Source organism: Brassica oleracea, chromosome C9 (genome assembly GCF_000695525.1).
Source record: "Brassica oleracea var. oleracea cultivar TO1000 chromosome C9, BOL, whole genome shotgun sequence".
NCBI lineage: Eukaryota > Viridiplantae > Streptophyta > Magnoliopsida > Brassicales > Brassicaceae > Brassica > Brassica oleracea.
The window spans coordinates 6,618,918-6,642,949 of NC_027756.1; the positions used below are offsets into that span (position 1 = coordinate 6,618,918).

The following is a 24,032-nucleotide window of genomic DNA, read 5'->3' on the forward strand; positions in this document are numbered from 1 at the left end:
ATTTCTATTTCTTATATTATATATTTACTTATTATTTATTTTTCTTTATATGTATTTTTATTTTTATTTTTTGTTAATGCCACGTGTAATCTTTTAGAATAAGTTTTTTCCGCTGATGTGGACGCTCTACGGAGCCTCAAAAACTCTCTTTTATTAGTATAGAGATTCAAACGCTGTCGTTTCATACAAAATCCACTGGAATGTTCCGGATTAGTGTAGTCGAAGATGCGATGGTTATTATTAGTATATGATTAAAATAAAATGGGTTTCAGCCTGCCCATTTGCCACACCAAAATACAAGTCTGTCTTAATTTTCAATAAAGTTAAAACTTATTTTTTAGAATGGAGAGAGCATTAATTAGTTAGCGTTGGGATGTATGAAGGTCGGTTAATGCAAAAACGAAAGGTTGGCATTTCTGTAAAGACGAAGAGGTACATTCGGCAACATGGATCCTGCGTGAAACAAGACCCAAAAGGCCCATTAAACGAAATTCAAAAGGCTCACGAAGGTCCATACCTGTCAATCCAAGGGCCCATTACACCTAGATGGCTCTACCTTAGGGCCCATTACACCTAGATGGCTCTACCTTTGTTTATGCGTTGATAATAGATAAAATGACAAAAATAGCACTAAATCAAGTTTTTGTTCCCAAACTAGTACTTAAGGTCAAAAGTCACAAAAATAGCACTTAATGTTTTATCAAAAGTCACAAACTTAGGGTTTAGAGTTAAAGGGTGAAGTTTATGATTTAGGGTTTAGGGGTTAGGGTTTAGGGTTTAGAATTTAGGGTTTTGGGTTTAGAGTTTAGGGTTTAGGGTTTAGGGTTTAGAGTTGAGAAATGAGGTTTTAGGGATTAGATTTCAAATTTTGAAAAATAAAAAAATTAAAATTTTCAAAGATAAACTTATAAATGTGCTATTTTGGTCATTTTAGTTTTTGAATGCTATTTTTGTGATATAAACTTTAAAAAATGTTATTTTGGAGATTTGCCTTTATAATATTCGGAGGCAAATCACAGAAGAGAAACCTTTATATTGAGTTCACATTTTAAAATGCGTAAGACCTTTTTCTAGTGCGATTCTTTGACAAACCGAAGGAAGTCAGATTTATTAGACAAGTCACAAGAGCACAAAAGCTATCATCTTCTTCAGCAAAAGTGTGATGTTCCCTTTTTTCTTTCATTTCTTTTGTTCTTTTTGGAATTTCATCCCTTTGCTGTCCTCCTCCATTATAATCCTTTGTTTTGATATTTGGTTGCATTCGATCCATGTCCATGGTTTTGATTTTTAATGTAACCCTTTGCTTTACAGAAACAAGATATGGGGGTTCACGGTTTTACTGCAGATCAACTGTTCGTTGAAATGTCTCTTTGTTCCCATCTCCTACGTTATGGCCCATGTGGTAACTTTTCTTTGACTCAATACTCTGTTTCCATTTTCATGTTTCTTCCCACAAGTCATAACAATATGAGTAGAATAATATTGTAAGATGTTAGAGTCAAGTAAAAGATAAAGAATATATGTTTTCTTGTCAATAGGGGCCATGTGATTCATGAAAAACTGTGGAGAGACGGTCAACAACTCCGACTTGTTTGTCCCCAAGAAATCTATATACATCCAAACATTATTTAACAAATATTCTGTAACGACCCGGTTTTCACTAAACCGATATTGAAATTGGTTTGATTATTTAATTGGACTAAACCAAACTAATCGCTAAACCAAAGCGATATATATAAAACCGTATGCATCTCCTTCCTCATGTTAACCTAGCCGACATTTTTACAAGCAGAAACCAGCAGGGCTTTTCATCACCAACCACCATTCGTCATAGTCTTCATCAGAGGATCCCCACCGTCATGATCATCTCACCGGAGGAGGGTCTGAGATCCTTGCCGCGCCGGAGCCTTTATCAACCCTCGTCATGGCTGACTTAACCGAGAGATGGAGGAGGAACGATCTAAACTGGAGCTGTGGCGTTTAACACCATTCACCACCATCGTTAACCATGAGCCAAAGGAGGAGCAAGCCATGCCACCACTGACTCGTGCCGTGATCACCGGAGTTTGATCCAGCCACCATTATCAAGCCGTGTCCCACCACCGGAGTCATCATCTTCATTATCACCACCGGAGCCGTCGTCATGCCACTGTCATAATCTTGTTGCAATAGATCCATCGATGTTACCATGCTCTTTGCTCACGTCGGATCCATTCAATGGATAGCGTGAACATGCGGAGACTAAGAAAGAGAGAGTGAAACCAGATCCGTCAGCGTCTCGACACTACCAACACCGATCAGCACCATTATGAACCGTGAGCCACCTGAGTCACAGCTCCCGTCGACGGAGTCCAAGAAGCTTAAGCCGCGAGGTTAAGTACCATTGTTTTTGGTTCTTGTGTTGCAAGAAACATATATAACGTAAACCTTATTCATGCACATGCGCGCAGGATGCAATCATGCAATTTTAGTGTTACTTGTATTTCAAGTAATTAATTCTAAAGTTGGACTGAGTTTTGTTGGACGAGATCTTGGAGCATTTTTGTGATTCATCTCCAATATTAGCTAAGGTGAGGGTCTTTTCCCGAGCTTCTCTTACACGGCTTAGGACCTCGAATAAGTATAATTTATTTCTAATGTGTTCCGTTTTGTGAAATCGAGTCTGTCATTGTTTGCTTAGTTTTCTTTGCTTAACCGGAACTATGGTGTTAGATGGTTCAACAATGCTTGTTCGTTTATAATTGATAATATATATATATTTATAGTATATTGATGTGAATTGGATGATAGCTGACCATGGGTGTATCGGCTGGAGACAGTACATTGGGTGTGGTGGATGCTGCGACACAGCTTAGTCGACCTGTTGTGCCAAGGCTTGGAGGTCGATAAATCGTCTACGGGCGTGTGTTACCGAGCACATATTCGGTGGTGTTTTTGTCCTGTTAGTGGGCAGTGAGTGTGCACCTCGCTAGGACCATTGTTTGATCTCTGGGTACTTTAGGTACCGTGTTTGCAACGTGTTAGGATTAAATTATATTTATTCGGAGTGCTTTGTCCGGGTCCATGGACTTCGGGTTTAGTATCCCATACCTCACTGAGTGAATTCTCCGTTACTCACCCCTCTCTCTTCTCCATTTCAGGTGAGACTGACGAGTATATGATATTTGGACGGATTGGTGATACTGATTTTTATTTGGGTTTGGAGTGAGTGTAGTCGTGTGTATGGGCTATTGTGTTATGAGATATTGTTGGTGGCACGTTGTTCCCTAGATAGGAGGTGACGGGTGTCACATATTCCTTTTCCTTCTTCCTTATTATTAAATTATTAATCATCCCATCTTTAGTGGTTAACATTCATGGATATTGAATAGAACCATCAGCTAATCTAATGCAAATACAATATAGGTTACTTTATTTTTTAGAGGCAAAAACGCTTTTGTCACTTTGTCTATTTTGACTTGTATAATATATGTAGATCTTTTTTTTTAAATTGTTTTGCCGATTTGGTTGGAATTAGACGACTCGTAGGGTCTTTGTACACACTGGTACTGATTTGAAACCCACCACGCTTAATTTGTTCCCTTTCAATGTTAAAAGCTTCCTTGCTGAAAGATAGTGGAAGTTTCGCAAGTTTTATAGTTTCCCATGTCATCTTACATGTGAATAAGATTCACTTGGCTTCTCCACACAAAAAAAAAAATCCTTAGCTTTTGAGGCTATCTATCTCTGCTTAAAAGTTGAAACTGAAGTGTTCTTTTTTTAATTATTATAGGTTTTGATGGGCCATGCGGTTTCTGCTTCGGTCAGAAAGACGAACCTGCTGGATAATTAGAGAGTTAATTGGCACAACTGAAAATTTGGATGTTTGTTTATTATCTATCAACTTTATAAAGAGTCTAAGCTTTACCTTTTATACAAAACCCTAATTAATAATGATAAGCTGTTAACCATCAACGCCTCCTTCTAGCAGTTCCTTTTTAAATTCAGAAAAAAAAGTTAAAGCCCATATATATATAAGACCAATATGTCTTAATACCTATCTCAAGTTGGAGCATGCAGATCCTAATGTCTAACTTTGATAAAATCACATGAAAAGGTCGTCCACCATGTGCCTTAGTGAATATGTTAGCTAGTTGCACAGTCATATAAACATGTTTTGTTTAAGTAATGCAGCTTGAATATCATCTCTGATGAAATGACAGTCTCTCTTCACATTCACATGTTTCGTTCGTTCTCTGATGAAATACATGATTGTCTGTAATGTAAAGTGCATGCTTACTATCACACTATAAATCCATTGCACCTGAATGTATAATACCCATAAATACCACCATACCCTTGATCCACTTCAACTCTTTTAGTGCAGCCACCATAGTCCTATACTCTAATTCAGCTGACAAAAGAGATACTAGAGATTCTTCGAATTCCATGACACATGAGATGTCCCCATAATGGGAGCAGTCGTGAGCTTTTCTTTGATGAGGTTAAATGCGTGTGTTGCGTCTGGTGTCCAGTCAAATTTTCCGCCCCTCATACAGCTCGTAATTGGTGTCATAATGGAGCTAAAGTGGCTGGCAAATCTTCTATAAAAGGAAGCAAGACCATGGAAACTTCGAACATCGGAGACTATTCTTGGCATCGGCCATGATCGTATTGCTTCAATTTTTGAGTTATCAACAGCCAAGCCCTTGTCTGAAACCACATACCCGAGGAAGAGAACTTCCAAGACGCCAAACTCACACTTCTGCTTGGCTGCGTAAAGCTGTTGCGAACGTAACACGGACATGACTTGTCAGAGGTGTCTTTCGTGTTCGGCGAGGGAGGAGCTGAAAACCAAAATATCATCAAAGTATACGACAACGGACTTGCCAAGGACGTAATGCATGGTTCATAATACGCATAAAAGTGTTGGGGGCGTTGGATAGACCAAAAGACATTACTAGCCATTCGAACAAGCCTTCTCTGGTTTTGAAAGTTGTTTTCCATTCGTCTCCGAGTCGAATTTGAATCTGATGATAGCCGCTCTTAAGATCAATCTTTGAAAATATTTTTGCCGAGCCAATCCGGTCCATAAGATCATCCAAACGTGGAATAGGAAATCTATAACGGATGGTGATTTTGTTTATTGCTCTGCTATTGACGCACATGCGCCACGTCCCATCCTTTTTTGGAATCAAGAGTGCTGGAACCGCGCATGGGCTCAAACTCTCTTTAATATGTCCCTTGCGGAGGAGATCCTCGACTTGTCGGCGTAACTCTTCGTGCTCTGCGGGACTCATGCGATAATGTGGTCGATTAGGTAATGTTGCTCCCGGAACTAAGTCGATTTTAACTCTTTTTGTGCAGCCACCATAGTCCTATACTCTGATTCAGCTGACAAAAGAGATACTAGAGCTTCTTCAAATTCCATGACACATGAGATGTCCCCAACTGTATGAACCATCCATTCAATGATCTTCAAGTAATAGGACATCCAACGCAATCTGAGTCACACTAGCCTGTAAAGTAAAAATTACATTCAGCTTTTAATAAAATTCCTAGTCTCGGACATCTTTTTAAGTAGAGAACAACTCTCAGTGACCATCTCTAGTGACAGTAACGGAGTTGGACAAGGACAGAGAAAACATCTCTAGTGACAGTGACCATCAATATCAAAAAGAAAAATCCCACGGCGAAACTAGTGGTTCAGACGAACAGCTTCAGCAAGATACTCTAAAGTAGGCATGGGATTCCGAACCGAAACGAACGGTCCGAACCGAACCGAACCGAGAAATACAAAATTCGGTTATTGTTCGATTAGGAGGAAGAAACCGATCGGCACAAGTTTAAATTATGTTTGGTTATTGCATCGGTTCGGTTCGGTTCGCTAATTCTGAACGGTTAACCGAAAATAAACCTACTATATAACCCTAACATAATTTTCTTCTAACCTAAACGACCAAACCTAATTACTTAACCTAATCGTCTTTCTCTTCTCTCAAACCCGAGCCTCTTCTTCTTCATCAGATCCTCAATCACGCTCATCTTCTTCGTCTGAATCTTCCATCTTTGTGACACGAGGTAAGATCTTCCTTCTCCTTCTCTTATTTTGTGTCAATTTCAGGTTGTTGATTTGGTTCTTATAATGGGGTATAAAATGTAAACTTAAACTTTAAATGTTTTGTGTTTATCGATTCTTATGATGGGGTTTCTTGTGGGTCTTAGTCTCTATTCTAACTGCAATTTGTTCATCTTATTAGTGTCGTTGGATGAGTTGATTACTGTCTTACTTTCTTTGTTATGAACTTGTATTAGTAACATTTTATTTTTCAGATGTCAGGTTGTGAAGACAATGATGAGATACTTGGAGATGTAGCTTGTGGAAAGAAAAGATCAGCCACTGAGAGATCGAGCACTGACCTTCATCCGTTACCAAAGAAGAGGCAAGCTCATAGGGCATTGGTGTGGCAACACTTCATTCAAAAGGAAGATAACTTGAGCCTCTGCAACTGTCGGTGCTGTGGTCAGGAGATCGGATGCGATACTAAAAAGAGTGGAACTAGCGCAGTGATGAATCATATTAACCGGTGTAAGTTGTTCCAAACTTTTGAGGCGAGTGGTGGTCAGCAGGGTTTAGGAACTGATAGCGGTGGTGTAGTTACTGCGGTGAAGTATGATGTTGGATTGTTTAGGAGATCTGTGAATGAGATGATTGTGTTGATGAGCTGCCGTTTTCTTTTGTGGAGTCAGAGGGGTTTAGGAGGTTCTGTCACAATGTATTGCCCATTGATGTAGCGGAAGCTTTGTAGTATAGAACTAGAGATCCGTTGATTTTGAGAATACCCAGAAAACTAGAATAGTCACAAAGATCTTATTTAGTCTAAGAATGCTTAAGATCAATGTCTTCTTAAATTAATTGAGATCACCAATGATCTACCAAAAACAAGGAACAAATAGAAAACTCTCAATTTTATTAATCAAATCATAAACTCATAAACTACATAAAACCATAGCCTCAAAGACTATATATAAGAAAACATAAAAACCCTAAAACATTAGAGACAATTATCTTAATAATAAATAAACTCTAAATAAAACACTAAATAAATAAGATATTTATTCTAAATATCCTCTTTGCATCACCCATGTATACAGTTCACTGCAGAAAAACAGCAACAGAAGATATATTTGGATGTTTATGAAGGAGAAATCTAGTTTGAAGCACTTATTTTGCTCTGACCAGAAGAGAGTCTCCTTAACCACTGACATTTGGACCACTCCTACAACATCCTACAGCTACATGGTAGTCACAGCGCACTGGATAGATAGAAATTGGGATATGCAGAAGAGGATCATCAGCTTTAACCCTGTTACAGATCACAAAGGAGAGACCATTGCTGAGCATCTGAGTCAGTGTCTAGTGGATTGGGGAATTGAGAAGGTGTTCACAGTGACAGTGGACAACGCTAAAGGAAATGACAAGGCATTGCGTCTGTTCACTGAAGCTTGTAGAGAACTAGGACCTAATGCGCTAATCAAGGATGGTACATTGCTACACATACGTTGTTGTGCGCATGTACTGAACTTGATTGTCAGGGATGGTCTAGCTGAGGTGAAAGAGAGTGTAATGGCTATTAGGAATGCTGTCAAGTACGTTAGATCATCTGGTACACGGCTTCAGTCCTTTCAGCTCAGGGTTCTTACTGGAAAGGTTAGTAGGGGGAACTTGTCTCTGGATTGTGTCACACGCTGGAACTCTACATATCTTATGTTGTCGGCTGCATTGAAATTTCGAGTTGCATTTGAGAAGCTATTGGCCGAAGACATGTTGTACAATGAGTACTTCAAGGAGTCTGAAGGGAATGGATAGAAAAGGATTGGGCCTCCAACTTCTCAGGGAGGGGATGAAGTGCATAGGTTAGTCAAGTTTCTTAAACTCTTTTTCGGAAGCACTTTGGCATTTTCAGCATCAAAGTCAGTGACCTCCACTAGTTGTTACAATGAAATTGTGACCATTGAGAGGAACATGATAGCTTTGAGCAACAACAGAGATGATCTTCTACGGATTCAAGCAACAGAAATGAGGACCAAGTTTGAGAAGTATTGGGATGGGCTCATTAATATGAATCTACTTGTCATCATTGCTAGTGTCTTCGATCCTAGAAACAAGATGCAATTTGCATCTATTTGTTTCGACAATCTTTATGGTAAGGACAGTGTGGAAAGTGCTCATCTCAGAACCTCCATTAGCACATTGATGAAACAGTTGTATGAGGAGTATGTTGTGAAGATAGGTCCACCATCTCAAGGTGATAGTACAGGAAACATGAGTGAGAATGCGGAAACAGTTGCATGCTTGTTTGAGATGTCTGATGACGATGAGGAGTATGAAGGGATAGATTCTTTGTATTCTGAGATGGTTTCAAAAGCTGCAAATGAAGAGGCTAGTAGTGAGCTTGACATATACATGATGGAAAGGCCTGTTCCTAGAAGTTCAAACAATATATATGGGATTTGACTACAATGTTCTATCATGGTGGAAGCGTAGTTCTGTCAAGTTTCCAATATTATCATAACTGGCGAAGGATGTGGTTGCTATTCAGGTATCTTCGGTTGGTTCAGAGACGGCTTTCAGTACAAGTGGTCGGATTTTGGATCATTTCCGTAGCTGCCTGACACCATATATGATTGAAGCACTTGTGTGTACACAACAATGGCTTCGAAATAGCATCAGTGCAGAAAAGCTTGCAAGCTTGACTCAGATGTTTGAAGAACTAGACTTCCATGAGTCTTTAGGTAATCGTTTGGGCATTTTACTCTTCATACTTATTTCTCATGTTTTCAGTTTGGCATTTGAATCTCTTTCTCATTATGCAGAGACTCTAACAATACCAGAAGAATTGAACAATTAGAGGTAAATTATCCCATTTTGCTGTTTTGGAGTCTTTGGTGGCTTTGTGTATGTTTTAACCATTTTTTTAAACTTCTATAATTTGCAGGTTGCAGTTCGAGACTGAGGAGATGATAGGTGAGGAGATGATGGTGTTTTGTTTTTGGTCTCTCACTACTTTTTTGGACTTTTTCAATCTGTTTTAGAACCATATGTGTTTATGAATCTATGCCTCTTTGTATGTGTGCAAAGAGTTGTATATTCAAAATGATTGATTTTTTGTTTATGTTGTTGATTGAAAAAGGATGAATGTTATATATTTCTTTTGCTATTTATTTGTCAATGTGCTAATGTTTTATGAAGTTTCAGGTCTAAACCGAAAATTAGGCATATCCGAAACTAATTGAATAACCGAAAGTAACCGAAAATAACTGTTTATTTTTGGTTATTCGGTTAAAAATCCAAATTCGGATATTTTCGGTTAGAAAAACCAAAAACCGATAAAACCGATTTCCGAACCGAACCGAACCGAATTTAGTTTCGGTTAGTTTCGACAAAATATCCAAATTCCGAACTATCCGAAAAACCGACCGAATCGAACCAACTATCCGAAATCCTAGGGCTACTCTAAAAGTTCCAACTTCACCAAGAAAAAAAAACTGTTTTACATACACCAAACAAGCTTTACTGAAAAACATAAACAATGAAGAAACAAGGAAAAGCCGAAACGTGCGTATGTGTACATATATGTGGTATGCTTCGTACATGAGCTGATTCAAAAACTTTGAATCAGAGATGATCTTCTTCATCATCATCTTCTTCAACCCCCGCGGGGAAGAATCTCTTTGAGGGTTTCCTGGAGGCTGGAATTTGTAACCATATAGTTAACTTTCCTAAACCCTTCACCATAGACAGCTGACTCATCTGTTTCTATCTCATACTTGTAAAAATCCACCAGCTTCTTCTCGAGTTCAGACCACACCCCTTTCTTTGCCGCATTTGATGAAGAAGAAGAAGAAGAAGCTGCAGCAACATCAATAGGGGCGTATCTTTGAGTCTCCAACCACATGTGCCCTAGCACTTGGCATATTCCTTCTTCCAGAACCTTGTTCAAATTATTATGTCCTGTGACCATAACCAAAACAACACACTCTTTCTTATGTAAATCCTTGGAAAAGAAAACACTATTTGAGTCTTTTTTATTTATGACCAATACATACATACATACCATTGAGTCTAAGATAAGCATGCATCATCTCGTGAGCCATGATAGATCCTGTTAGTAACCTGTGTTAATTTTCAAGAGAGCTTTGATTTAGTCTAATAGGCACAGGGAGAGCGAGTATACCCAGGGTCAAAAAAGTGATGTTACCTAGGAAGTCCATATAAGATGAGAATTGCAGTGACCGGGCATCCACTCACAACCCTTTGAGATTCCGTGGTCTTTCCTGTTAGCTGCTTGTTCTCCCCCATCTTTGGCCCTTTTGACACCTTTTTATATATATGTGCGTGTGTGGAACAGAGAGTTTTAAGTCATGAATGCCAAAATCTTGTGCTGGACTCTAAAGCTAATGTAAAAAAAAAGCGTTATTTACATTTGTGACAATCTGCTCTTCAGACAAGCAAATACCTCTGGTTACCACACCATGCTGGTTGTCCTGCTTGTGTTGGAAACTTACAAGAGGTGTGTGAGTGAAAAAAAGAAGAGATACATATATATATAAAGAAATTATCAGTTAAGAAGGTATGTACTAACGATCTTTTCTTCCTCCTCAGCTTTATTCAGGGCTTGTTTCTCCACCAAAAGAAGAGAAAACTCTTTCTCAACTGGCAAGAACAAGCCATGGAAGAAGTCACGGATTTCAAAGTGAAGAGGCTGGACTTCGTCAGTATCCATAACCGCTGATTCCATACATTCTAGACATAGCCACCTTCCATCATCTAGCATTACGAAATCCGTTTCTCTAGGCTGCCAAAAATAAAAAAAACTCAATTCCTTTGACTCATCATCATCTCGTTTCCTTTCTTGCCGTGTTTTGTAAAGGGTAAAACTCACGCACCTCTAGCCTCTCGCAACTGCAACACTTGGGAGTTCCATCAGTTTCATGAGCAGGGCAGTATATTTCCTTCCAGAAAGGATGGCTATTGTACTCTCTAATCTGTAAGAATAATAGTTACATCAAATCCTCAGTATCGTGAAAATTACCAAAGAGGAATCCATAACATAGCCAGTGTGTATACCTTCACTTTCTCTTGGCAGACATAGCAGTACCGGTTATAGCAGTTTTTGTGGAACTTGCCTCTTGAGTTTGAGACCTAAGGCAGTTAGTGATATCAATAAGAATACAAATGAACAAGTCAAGGAGTAGATTAGAATAACAACTACCAAGCAATTCTAAAAGGGATTTTTGTTTTTGCGTACATGGTTTTGAACCTCGTGGACAACAATTGGGTTGCGGCAAGCACCACAAGAGAAACATTCAGGATGCCAAGGAACACCAAAGACATCCACTGATCCTCCGTGTTCAATCTCAGAGTGGCAACCACCACACTTGCTATATGTATCAACATTCTTAAACAGTGTCAAGACATATTTTCTTATAAGAATGAGCAATAGAGGCTTACCTACGAGGAGGAGGAGGACTCACAGCAAGTTGTTCATCCTGCTTTAGTTCTTCTTCAAACTGTTTTCTTTTTTCTTTCTCCTTTACACTCTCCTCAGAAGTCTGTCCATCCATTTTGCCTTTCAAAGAAGAAGAATTATCATACTTTTGCCTTTCTCCTCTTTCTTGTGCATGCTCTTCTAAGTCCCTGATGCGCCTTCTTTCCTCTTCGTCTTCTTGAGATTTTTGAATGGCCAAAGCAAGCTGTTCATCTTCTTGAACGTGAGCATCATTCGATGACACTTGTTTGACGATATCAGTTTCAGCTTCAAAAGGATCCTGCAGGTTTAAGGTTAAGTCTTAAAGAAAAAAGGGTAAAGGAGGCAAATTGAAAGCAAAACATGGCTAGGACAAGCACAGATAATGATATATAACCTCAGAGGTGGAGGGTTTGAAGCAGGAGAAGCACCCCATCTATCTTCTTCCCCGATCTAGCGTCCTGCGCAAGGTATCAACCAATTTGTCATCAATGAAAGATTTACTAGTCCTAGCAAAAAAAAAAAAAAAGCATTTCATTTAACCGCAAGCAAAGGGAATTTAAATCAATTAAAACAGCAAGTCCACAGCATCATTAGGAGACAAAAGGGCTAAGATTAGAAAGACACAAAAAAACACAGATTGGTCAGAAACAGAAGAAAGAAAATACAATAGTAAAGGATGGTACCTGAGGTGTGTTGTCTGAAACAGAAAATGAGACCAATATATAATCAGAGAAACAGAAGAAGAAGAGCACGGCACTTGAGCTGCTAGTGGAATGCATAGTCTCCAACAACGTGACAAAAAAAAAAAACTCACATGGGTTTTTGCTAAATTTTCTCAATTTTGATAACGATGAAGAATCTCTTTATTAATATCAAACGTTAAATATAAGAGCATGTTTATCCGTGTCTTTAGTGAGGTTCTTAGTGCGTGGACTTCCACAAAACCCTTAAGGATCGGTTACAAAAACTACTAATTAAAAACTGATTTTAATGAGTTTCTTAAAATGTTCGTGAGTCCCACTGATTTGTGGCGGTCCGCGATTGGTTTGCTTTTTAATTTTTTTTTCAGACAAAAAAAAACTTAACATTTCTTAGGGATAAACATGGTCTAAAGAATCAACTACTTAGATGAATGTAATAGGGGATCAAGTTGGCATCTAAATAATTACAAAAAACAAGTCTCATACCTAACCCCGTTGCTATGGCTTTTGGGTTTTTGGTTGGTTACCGCTGCCCAAATCAAAAAGCTTTTTCCTTTTTCTTTTCCGATCTTCCATCAGATATGTCACTCTCAATGGCATTTTCGTTAATGTTCAATCTTTCCCAGACGATTCAATCAAGGGGTTTCCCTCCCTCCTCATACGCTGCCGTTTTGATCAAAAATAAAATGGGCTTCCGGCCTATATTCTACATCAAAAAATACAAATCTGTGTCGACGTCGACCGATGACGACATGGCGAGTGACGTCTACCTCTCTTGATTCACACCGTACATTTCCAGCTCCACGTGTAAATTATTTTAATTGAAAAATAAATAAATGGAATTTAAAACAAAATTATCCTGCGCTGTAGTGTGTACCAACTACAAAAGTCATATTAATCAGTGGCTAAATAAATCTCCCCAAAGGACAGTTTACAATAAATTTCATTTTCAGCAGGCCTACAAGGATTAATTACAGAAATGATGAGGGTCGAGCAGATTTGCCAAGGACGAAGCTTTTCACTCACCAGGAGATTACGTTAGGTTCATAAGCCCGGAGGTTTACAGATCCAACAGACAGAGATATCTCAGAAGCTACACCTTCAAAAGCTACGAGGATGAAGATAACTTGTCTTCCAAGGAACAGAGCAAGTGGTTCAAGAACAAGAAGAATATGAACAAGTTTAAGAAGACAAGCGTCTCACTTGGAAATTCTCTCAACTCTTGTCTCCTGCTCTTGTTATCTTGCTTCCATGTTTGATTCTTTCTAATATGTACGAATATTTAATTATAGACTCCACTTCTTTAATTTCAATCCATCTTCGCTTTTGCTTTTGAAATAATTTCGAATTCCTTGTATTAATTAAGGTGAATTCAAATATAACATTACTGTGTTTTGTATTCAATATATATATCTCCTGTTTAATGCATAGAATTTTGAGAACTGGCAGACGAAATGTTTTGGTTAATAGAAAATGTTCTGTAAAGAAGAAGAGGTGTGCGTTCGTCAACATGGATCATGTTATTATCAAAGGCTACTGCATGATATAAGACCCAAAAGGCCCAGTAAATGAGATTTAAAAGGCTCAGGAAGGTCCATACCTGTCAAATTCAAGGGCCCATTACGCCCTTTATATTGCGTTCACATTTGAAAAATGTTTAAAAAATTCTTTGACAAACGGAAGGAAGTCGAGACTTAGACAAGTTGCATTTGTACTAACCGACCAAAAATGTTTAATTTCTTATGAGGTCCAGTTTTTGCTTCCTTGCTCTTTTTCTCTGTTGAGCGAGTTACATTTTGGAATTTTATCCCTTTGCTGTCCTCCTCCATTATAATCCTTTTATTGATATTTGGTTGCATTTGATCCATGTCCATGGTTTTGATTTTTAATGTAACCCTTTGCTTTACAGAAACAAGATATGGGGGTTCACGGTTTTACTGCAGATCAACTGTTCGTTGAAATGTCTCTTTGTTCCCATCTCCTACGTTATGGCCCATGTGGTAACTTTTCTTTGACTCAATACTCTGTTTCCATTTTCATGTTTCTTCCCACAAGTCATAACAATATGAATAGAATAATATTCTAAGATGTTAAGAGTCATGTAAAAGATAAAGAATATATATTTCTTGCCAATGGGGCCATGTGATTCATGAAAGAACTGTGGAGAGACGGTCAACAACTCCGACTTGTTTGTTCTATATACATCCACACATTATTCAACAAATATTCCTTTTCCTTCTTCCTTATTATTAATCATCCCATTCCATCTTTAGTGGTTAAAATTCATGGATATTGAATAGAACCATCAGCTAATCTAATACAAATACAATATAGGTTACTTTATTTTTTAGAGGCAAAAACGCTTTTGTCACTTTGTCTATTTTGACTTGTATAATATATGTAGATCTTTTTTTTTTTTAATTGTATTGCCGATTTGGTTGGAAATTAGACGACTCGTAGGGTCTTTTGTACACACTGGTGACTGGCTTTTTTGACACGAGTCGACTCTCCTTCTCACCACCATTTCCGTGAACACATGAGCCAATACCCAACTTTTCTTCCTGATTTGAAACCCACCACGCTTAATTTGTTCCCTTTCAATGTTAAAAGCTTCCTCCTTGCTGAAAGATAGTGGAAGTTTCGCAAGTTTTATTGTTTCCCATGTCATCTTACAGGTGAAGAATGTCCTCAGATTTTTGAGGCTATCTCTGTTTAAAAGTTAAACCTGAAGTTTTATTTATTATTTATTATTATAGGTTTTGATGAGCAATGCGGTTTCTGCTTCGATCAGTTGAAAGCATTTCCTTTAAGTCCTCTGTTTTCTAGTTATCCTGTGAGCTACTTAGGAGAAAAGGTCAGCTTTGTGGTTGGTAACTTTGAGACAAATGGGATTTGGAGTTGGTAGTAGAATGTTGGATTTGAGGATGGCACAAACCCACAAGCGTTCAAAGAGGTAAACCGTCTACTCTATTGTTGTTCGTTATTACCAGAAACTTCTTTTTTTCTTCTAGTTCTGTAGATTGCTCTAAGTGTGTCCCTATTTTCTGTTAATGGAATCCCTTGCTGCGATGGGTCACGGCAGAAACTGGAAATTTTACAGTGATGTTTGCAAAATCTCTCAGATCCTCTGTTTTCCTTTGCTTAAATTATAGTTTTTTGTGGTCCTGAACTAGACAATGATAGCTTAAAAGTTTGCTTGTGTAGTAGTCGATGAACACTTAATGTTTTGAGTTTATTCTGATACAAAAGGATCTAAGAGACATTCTTGTTAAATGCTTATTTGGTGATAAAAGAGTTAAAAACTATGTTTTTAGTCTTGGTTTCATTTCATTCCTTCTGTTTCCAAAAGGTAGAGTAAAATCTCTTTGAGAATCTTTATTCATGTCGTTTCAATTGATTCTTATTAGTTGCTCTTTATTCACAGTGCCAGCTTTCCAGAAAAGAAAAGTGCGGAGGGAGATAAACTTTCCGATTCTTCTTTTGAAGCCTCTCAACGCATCAAACTGGTGAGTACCATCATCTTTCTTTGCTTCTTTTTTTTGAACATGTAAAAAAGTTGTGATAAAGTGTATTGGTATTTGTTAAAGAACAGCCTAAGAAGCTGAGACATGATTCTTGCCTTCTTGGATTTATCTATATGTTTCTTTGACTAATGAGTATCTTTTTTTCTCTCTCTTTTCCCCCCAAGCTGCTTTTACCCTTTTGCATCTTTTTTGTGAAAGCATGCCTTTACACAAAATGTTTCGCTATTCTTCTTTGTATCCTTCTTACTTGTCTTGTAATCTTTTGGAAGAATTTCCTTTCTGGTATTATTAACGTTATAGAAACTAACCTCTATCATAAATATGTTCTTTTATCATTTTATAAAACCTCTTCTTAGACTGGTTATTGTTTATGGATTTTATCTGACTTGGTTTAGGACATGGAGCGTTCAAATGAATCAACCAGTGCCAAGCATAATCAATATCATTCAGTCACCGAATCTTCATTGAAGGAAGAGGTAATGTGTACGGTCTTTTTTGACGTAGTTCATGTCCTTACTCCGTGGTTTAGGCTCAGTAACCTTAATCCTTGTGAAGATGAAACCTTGATGACCAAGCAACATGAAACTACAAAGTGTGCTCAGACTTAACTCAAGCTCTAACTACGGATGGTGTATGTCAAACCCGAGTTAGACATGCTTTTGGGACCACTTCTTGGGAAACAGCTACACCGCCTCTTCATGTTCGTACCGTTGTCCTTTGTGTCCCCAAGAGTTCAAAAGCACATTTGGAATGTTGTGGCAAGCGTAACTTGATGCTGGTGAAGGGCATTGAGATGGGTCACTTGTAGCTCCTCTTGTAAACACTATCTGAATCTAGTGGATTCCGAGTTAAAGACTCGGCCAGACGTAGCTACCCCCGTTAACGGGAGTGAACTGGATAAAGTCTTGTGTGTGCTCCCTTTCTTAAGTCTTTACTTTGTCTCTTCAACCCTCTCTTTCTCTGTTTCGAACAACCACTTTGTTTCCTCTGTTCTTGTCTTCTGTTCACGTGTTTGTTGAGTCTTCTCCTAAGGAAAGTCGACGCCTTTAGGGTAAAGAAACTTAACAGAGTGGTATCAGAGCCAGGTTCAGTGTTTGCGGATCTGTAGAGATCTTAGAACATTGAACGATGACTTCGGCTCGAATAGAAGTTGAGAAGTTTGACGGTCGTGGTGACTATACGATGTGGAAAGAGAAACTCATGGCCCATCTGGATATTCTGGGTCTGAGTGTTGCTCTCAAGGAAACCGAAGCTGTAGAGGTTCAACCTGCTGGATCTAAGCAGACAGAGGAAGAAGCAAAGGAAAGTGCTGAAAAGATGGAAGCTTTAGATGAGAAAAGAAGAAAGGCTAGAAGCACCATCGTCTTAAGCGTGACAGATAGAGTTCTCAGGAAGATCAAGAAGGAGCAGACTGCAGCTGCGATGATAAGCGCTCTTGACAAGCTGTACATGTCAAAAGCTCTTCCTAACCGAATCTATCTTAAACAGAAGCTCTATGGATTCAAGATGTCTGAGAATCTGTCCATAGAAGGTAACATTGATGAGTTTCTTCAGATTATAACAGATCTGGAAAACACAAATGTTGCAATCTCTGATGAGGACCAAGCTATCTTGCTCCTCATGTCTCTGCCTAAACCCTTTGACCAGTTAAGAGATACTCTAAAGTATGGCACTGGAAGATCCATACTGACGTTAGATGAAGTGATTGCTGCTATCTACTCAAAGGAACTTGAGTTTGGATCTAACAAGAAAAGTATTAAAGGCCAAGCTGAAGGTCTGTTTGCAAAGGGTAAAGGCGACTCAAGAGGAAGGTCTGAAGGTTGAGAGAGAAACAACAAGTCCTCAAGGACTAGATCTAAGTCTAGATTCAAGAAAGGATGCTGGAACTGTGGTGAAGATGGGCACTTCAAGTCGTCTTGTCCTAACAAGAGCAAAGGCCAAACTCGACCAAAAGACTATAACCATGGAAGAGGAGAGTCATCTGGTGGTGATGGAAACCTTGCAGAAGCTACAGGCCTCTATGTGCTGTCTTCAACTGATGTACATCTTGAAGATGAGTGGGTAATGGACACTGGCTGTAGCTACCACATGACTCACAAGAGAGAATGGTTTGAAGATTTAAATGAAGATGCTGGAGGTTCAGTGAGGATGGGAAACCAAACTATCTCAAAAGTAAGAGGAGTGGGTACCGTGAGAGTCAAGAATGAAGCTGGTCTGAGTGTTCTCTTGACGAACGTCAGGTACATTCCTGACATGGATAGAAATCTTCTATCTTTGGGAACTTTGGAGAAAGCAGGCTACAAGTTTGAATCAGAGAATGGTATCCTTAGCGTCAAAGCTGGCGATCAGATATTTCTCACTGGAAGAAGATATGATACTTTGTATCTGTTACAGTGGAGACCTGTAACGAATTCAGCTCTCATTGCAAGACAAGATGATACAGTTCTGTGGCACAGAAGGCTGGGGCACATGAGCATGAAGAACATGGATATCTTGCTCAAGAAGGGTTTTCTGGACAGAAAGAAGGTATTTAACATGGAACCGTGTGAAGACTGTATCTATGGGCGAGCTAAAAGAGTGGGTTTCAACTTGGCTCAGCATGATACTAGAGAGAAGCTTGAGTATGTCCACTCTGACTTATGGGGAGCACCTTCAGTACCACAGTCTCTGGGCAGGAACCATTACTTCATCTCCTTTGTAGATGATTATACCCGAAAGGTATGGGTTTACTTTCTGAAAACGAAAGATGAAGCCTTTGAGAAGTTTGTAGAGTGGCTCAGTCTGGTGGAAAATCAAAGTGAGAAGAGGCTAAAGACGTTGAGAACAGACAACAGTCTAGAATTCTGCAACAGACAGTTTAATGAGTTCTGTGAAGCTAAGGGCATTCAACGTCACAGAACATGCGCTTACACTCCACAACAAAATGGAGTTGCAGAGCGCATGAACAGAACACTCATGGAGAAAGTGAGAAGCATACTTAGTGACTCTGGTCTCCCAAAGAGATTTTGGGCAGAGGCAACTCAGACAACAGCTATTCTCATCAACAAAACACCCTCTTCAGCTCTGAACTTTGATATACCTGATAAGAAGTGGTTTGGAAGAACTCCAGCTTACAGCTATCTGAGAAGGTTTGGATGTGTTGCATTTGTGCACACTGATGATGGTAAGCTCAATCCAAGAGCTAAGAAAGGTGTCCTTGTTGGATATCCTCCAGGCGTAAAAGGGTACAAGGTCTGGTTACTCGATGAAAAAAAATGTGTAGTGAGCAGAAACATTTTGTTTCAAGAGAATGCATCTTACAAAGATGTGATGACAAAACAACCTGGCTCTTGTGAAGAAGAAGATGCTTCTCCAGGCCCATACCTCGATCTAGACTTGGAAGCAGAAGATAGTATCACCTCAGGTGGAGGAGGTACCAATGATCAACTATCAAGTCCAAGTGCTAGATCTGCGCCTGCATCTCCATCATCTTCTATCAACACAAGTGGTAGCAGTCATGATGCTACAAGCCAAACGCCTCTGAGCTATCATCTAGCAAGAGATCGAGACAGGAGAGACATAAGACCTCCTAGGCGTTTCGATGATGAGGATTACTTTGCTGAGGCTTTATATACTACTGAAGATGGTGGAGAAGTAGAGCCTGAAGACTACAGAGAAGCTATCAGGAGTGTAAATTGGGAAGATTGGAAAGCTGCCATGGATGATGAAATGAGTTCTCAAGCCAAGAATCATACCTGGACAGTGGTAAAGAGGCCTGAGAATCAGAGAGTCATTGGGAGCCGTTGGATTTACAAGTATAAACTTGGAATACCAGGAGTGGAGCAGTCTAGATTCAAAGCCAGATTAGTGGCCAAGTGCTATGCTCAAAGAGAAGGAATCGACTACCACGAGATCTTTGCTCCTGTTGTCAAACATGTATCTATAAGGATCATGTTGTCAATGGTTGCTCAAGAAGATATGGAACTAGAGCAACTTGATGTCAAAACCGCCTTTCTACATGGTGAGCTAAAGGAGAAAATTTACATGGCTCCACCAGAAGGTTTTGAATCAATGTTTCAAGAGGATGAAGTGTGTCTACTCAACAAGTCTCTGTATGGTCTTAAACAAGCACCAAGACAATGGAATGAGAAGTTTGATGCTTACATTACAGAGATTGGATTTGTTAGAAGCGAGTATGACAGTTGTGCCTACATCAAGGAGCTAGCAGACGGCTCAAAGATGTATCTTCTCATCTATGTAGATGATATGTTAGTAGCAGCCAAGGATCTAGAAGCTATTCAACATCTAAAGAAGGAGCTTAGTCAGAAGTTTGAAATGAAAGACTTGGGAGCTGCTAAGAGGATACTGGGTATGGAGATTGTTAGAGACAGAGCTGCTGGTGAACTATGGTTGTCTCAGGAAAGCTACCTGAACAAGATCTTAGACACCTATGGAATGCTAGAAGCTAAGCATGTCTCAACGCCTCTGGGAGCTCATCTGAAGCTGAGTGCTGCAACTGAAGAGCAGATAGCACAAGATGAAGAGTTTATGAAGTCAGTTCCTTATTCAAACGCTGTTGGCAGCATCATGTATGCAATGATAGGAACTCGTCCTGATCTTGCCTATCCAGTAGGGATCGTCAGCCGTTACATGAGCAATCCTATCAAAGATCACTGGAATGGAGTAAAGTGGGTCATGAGATACATAAAGGGTACTCTGGCTACGAAGATGTTGTTCAAAAGAAGTCCTGAGTTCAAGGTCACTGGTTACTGCGATGCTGATTTTGCTGCAGACCCTGATAGAAGAAGATCAATCACTGGTATGGTGTTCACTCTTGGAGGAAACACTATAAGCTGGAAGTCAGGATTGCAGCGAGTTGTTGCGTTGTCTACGACAGAGTCTGAATATATGTCGTTGACTGAAGCTGTGAAGGAAGCCGTATGGCTTAAAGGTTTACTGAAGGAGTTTGGCTATAATCAGAAAAGTGTGGAGATTTTCTGTGATTCTCAAAGTGCTATTGCACTCTCCAAGAACAATGTGCATCATGAACGAACGAAGCACATTGATGTCAAGTGTCACTACATACGGGAGATCATTGCAAGTGGTGACATTGATGTTGTGAAGATTTCAACTGAGAAGAACCCAGCTGATATCTTCACGAAGACCCTGGCAGTTAGCAAGTTTCAAACCGCTTTGAACTTGCTACATGTCAGGCCTGAGTAGTAAAACTCAGGGGGATCCGAGTCTTGGAATCCTGCAACTAGATTCAAAGGTATTGTTTCTCTCTCTCTCTCAAAGTGTGTGTGGAAGTTTGGTTCTGTCATCACGATTTCAGGTGGAGATTTGTGAAGATGAAACCTTGATGACCAAGCAACATGAAACTACAAAGTGTGCTCAGACTTAACTCAAGCTCTAACTACGGATGGTGTATGTCAAACCCGAGTTAGACATGCTTTTGGGACCACTTCTTGGGAAACGGCTACACCGCCTCTTCATGTTCGTACCGTTGTCCTTTGTGTCCCCAAGAGTTCAAAAGCACATTTGGAATGTTGTGGCAAGCGTAACTTGATGATGCAAGACATCGTTCAAGTTTAAAAGAAGCGTTTGCGTTAGGTTAAACACACAAGGTTCAAGACTTTTATATAAATAGAAGGTCTTGTTGGACTGAGAGTGACAAGAGAGAAAAAAAAGATACAGAGATAGTGTGAAGAGAGAAAACTTGTAAAGATCTAAGCTTTGTGTTTAGTTTTCTCTAGCTTTAGGAGTTGACAGAGTGAATCTTGAGTGCTAATGAAGGGCATTGAGATGGATCACTTGTAGCTCCTATTGTAAACACTATCTGAATCTAGTGGATTCCGAGTTAAAGACTCGGCCAGACGTAGCTACCCTCGTTAACGGGAGTGAACTGGATAAAGTCTTGTGTGTGCTCCCTTTCTTAAGTCTTTACTTTGTCTCTTCAACCCTCTCTTTCTCTGTTTCGAACAACCACTTTGTTTCCTCTGTTCTTGTCTTCTGTTCACGTGTTTGTTGAGTCTTCTCCTAAGGAAAGTCGACGCCTTTAGGGTAAAGAAACTTAACAATCCTGTTATTGGAATCACAGATTGATCAGCTCGAGACAAGACTACAGGATCAGTTTAAGGTTCGTTGTGCATTAGAGAAGGCGTTAGGTTATGGAACAGCTTCTTCGTACATGCTGACTGAAACAAACGACATTCCCATGCCCAAGGTGTGTCATTTGTACTTCCCAAAACTTTATATATCTTCTCGAAACAGAGCTCTGTGCATCTAAAGATACGTTTTCTCCTTTTTTCTTCAGCCAGCTATTGATTTGATCAAAGACATTGCGGTTCTGGAGATGGAAGTTATTCATTTGGAACAGTATCTTCTTTCGTTATATCGAAAAGCCTTTGACCAGCGAATCTCTTCTGTAACCCCGAATTCGGAGAAAAAGAAGAAGAAGCCAAAGTCTCCTCCTGTAACAACCCCTACAAGGCGTCTAGTCTTTTGTGAAGAAGATGATACCCCATCGAAAACAGATCCTCTGCTTCCTGCAGGTTGCAGAGACCAAACGGAGTCCAGTTTTCACCGTAGCCACTCCCAGCGTTCTTCAGCATTTAAGTTTAAGAAAGCTTCTCCAGAAGATTCATGGGGTAAAGCCATCCGCTCATGTCACTCCCAACCGCTGTATGTGCACAATGGAGAGAATCTGATCAGTCTAGCTGAACATCTTGGCACCCGAATCTCAGATCATGTTGCAGAGACACCCAACAAGCTGTCTGAAGGAATGGTCAAGTGTATGTCAGAGATATACTGCAAGCTTGCTGAGCCTCCTTCTGTACTTCTACATCAACGAGGTTCATCGCCAGACTCGTCTTTATCATCGCCCTCTGACCAATACGATACATCTAGCCCTGGATTGGGAAACAGCTCCTCTTTGGATGATTCTTTCCGTGTAGAAGGAGAGAAGGGCTTTAGTGGACAATACAGCTCCATGGTTGAAGTGCTTTGCATTTACAGAGACGCCAAAAAGGCCAGTGAGGTCGAAGATCTTCTGCAGAACTTCAAGTGAGTCAGCTTTTAGATTTGACATATGGATTGAGTGTAGAATTTTAATTGTAGTGTGGATCTTTAAAATGTTCAAAACTCTCGCAGGTCGCTTATCAGTAGGTTGGAGGAAGTCGATCCAAGTAAGTTGAAACATGAGGAGAAGCTGGCGTTCTGGATAAATGTGCACAATGCACTTGTGATGCATGTAAAGCTCTCTTTCTTCAAACGAATCAGTGTCAGTTTTGTGACTCTTATTGCAATTTATTTCATTCTCTTTTAGGCCTTCTTAGCTTATGGGATTCCACAGAACAATGTGAAGAGAGTATTGCTGCTACTCAAGGTAACATCTCTTGCACGAAGAAAGACGCATGAACCATCCTTTCTATTCTATGTCTTGAGATTTTTTCGTTTTTTTTTTTGGCATGTTCCAGGCTGCATATAATGTTGGTGGACACACGGTTAGCGCGGAAGCAATACAAAGCTCAATTCTTGGATGCAAAATGTCTCATCCTGGACAGGTAACTTAGATTGAGTAATCATGAACGGTCTCTTCAAAGCGCCAAAACGAAAAAAAGTAAACTTTTTCTTTTCCGTTTTTCTATTTTAGTGGCTTAGACTACTATTTGCTTCAAAGAAGTTCAAAGCAGGAGATGAGAGATTAGCTTACGCAATCGATCACCCCGAACCTCTCCTACATTTTGCACTTACTTCAGGCAGCCACTCCGATCCCCCGGTATTGAGATCACTTTAAGAAAACGTCAAATAGAATCTGCGAAACCCTTTTGTTAATGCTAGTTAAAAGCTGAAGTCTCTGCTTCTTGGTTGTTGTTTTTTGTTTCTAACAGGTGCGTGTATATGCACCAAAGGGAATCCAGCAAGAGCTAGAAACCTCGAAAGAAGACTACATAAGAATGAACTTTAGCATACGCAATCAGAAAGTCCAACTGCCAAAGCTTGTGGAGACCTTTGCAAAAGAGTCCGGTTTATGTCCGGCGGGTTTGACGGAGATGGTTAACCGGAGTATACCGGAATCTTCAAGAACATGTTTTAAATCACGCAAGGCCATTGATTGGATCCCACACAGCTTTACATTCAGATATCTTATTCTTAGAGAAGCTGCCAAATGAAAAATTATTCTTTCATATAATGTGTGTATATAAAAAAGATCGTTGTTGTGTCCCCATTTTCTAATTATAATAGTGTTGTGTTTTGTCTTGATGAGTGGATCTTGTCTCTTGACAGTTACTTGTCATTAAAAATATCCCATT

At 39.5% G+C, this 24,032-nt stretch overlaps 2 protein-coding genes and 1 long non-coding RNA gene across 6 annotated transcripts; 2 read left to right on the forward strand and 1 right to left on the reverse strand.

The window, feature by feature from the left end:
* Window positions 1-1,022: 1,022 nt before the first annotated feature.
* On the forward strand, window positions 1,023-3,400 carry LOC106313302. 2 transcript variants are annotated; one of them, XR_001264351.1, is made up of 4 exons: window positions 1,023-1,157; window positions 1,312-1,402; window positions 1,539-2,570; window positions 3,141-3,400. It is a non-coding gene; the product is annotated as an uncharacterized LOC106313302 (long non-coding RNA). The 2 variants fall into 2 exon arrangements; XR_001264350.1 differs by having other exon boundaries at window positions 1,023-1,402.
* A 6,095-nt stretch (window positions 3,401-9,495) lies between these two features.
* LOC106313300 (protein DA1-related 6-like) lies at window positions 9,496-12,340 on the reverse strand. Its single transcript, XM_013751085.1, has 11 exons — window positions 12,197-12,340; window positions 11,908-11,971; window positions 11,495-11,811; window positions 11,292-11,424; window positions 11,111-11,185; window positions 10,930-11,028; window positions 10,626-10,838; window positions 10,465-10,527; window positions 10,242-10,360; window positions 10,098-10,156; window positions 9,496-9,994 (listed from the first exon to the last, which is right to left on the reverse strand). The coding sequence occupies exons 2-11, from the start codon at window positions 11,944-11,946 to the stop codon at window positions 9,690-9,692; spliced, it is 1,422 nt and encodes a 473-aa protein (XP_013606539.1). The 5' UTR covers window positions 11,947-11,971; window positions 12,197-12,340; the 3' UTR covers window positions 9,496-9,689.
* A 1,616-nt stretch (window positions 12,341-13,956) lies between these two features.
* LOC106319082 lies at window positions 13,957-23,982 on the forward strand. 3 transcript variants are annotated; one of them, XM_013757305.1, is made up of 12 exons: window positions 13,957-14,214; window positions 14,825-14,889; window positions 14,971-15,167; window positions 15,639-15,720; window positions 16,134-16,214; window positions 21,818-21,943; window positions 22,034-22,782; window positions 22,870-22,969; window positions 23,045-23,104; window positions 23,196-23,282; window positions 23,372-23,497; window positions 23,610-23,982. In XM_013757305.1, exons 3-12 carry the CDS (start codon window positions 15,100-15,102, stop codon window positions 23,889-23,891), a joined length of 1,761 nt encoding a protein of 586 aa, XP_013612759.1. In that variant the 5' UTR covers window positions 13,957-14,214; window positions 14,825-14,889; window positions 14,971-15,099; the 3' UTR covers window positions 23,892-23,982. The 3 variants fall into 3 exon arrangements, with proteins under 3 accessions (XP_013612759.1, XP_013612760.1, XP_013612761.1); XM_013757306.1 differs by lacking the exon at window positions 14,825-14,889; XM_013757307.1 differs by lacking the exons at window positions 13,957-14,214; window positions 14,825-14,889; window positions 14,971-15,167 and adding an exon at window positions 15,467-15,563.
* The last annotated feature ends 50 nt before the right edge of the window (window positions 23,983-24,032 follow it).

Coding starts and splice junctions, on each gene's coding strand:
- LOC106319082 (XM_013757305.1), top strand. CDS start 15,100: ATGGGATTTGGAGTTGGTAGTAGAATGTTGGATTTGAGGATGGCACAA. Junction 22,970..23,044: donor ACAATGCACTTGTGATGCAT/GTAAAGCTCTCT, acceptor ATTCTCTTTTAG/GCCTTCTTAGCTTATGGGAT. Junction 23,105..23,195: donor GAGTATTGCTGCTACTCAAG/GTAACATCTCTT, acceptor GGCATGTTCCAG/GCTGCATATAATGTTGGTGG.
- LOC106313300 (XM_013751085.1), bottom strand. CDS start 11,946: ATGGGGTGCTTCTCCTGCTTCAAACCCTCCACCTCTGAG. Junction 11,186..11,291: donor TCCACGAGGTTCAAAACCAT/GTACGCAAAAAC, acceptor TAACTGCCTTAG/GTCTCAAACTCAAGAGGCAA. Junction 10,157..10,241: donor ATCTTATATGGACTTCCTAG/GTAACATCACTT, acceptor AAATTAACACAG/GTTACTAACAGGATCTATCA.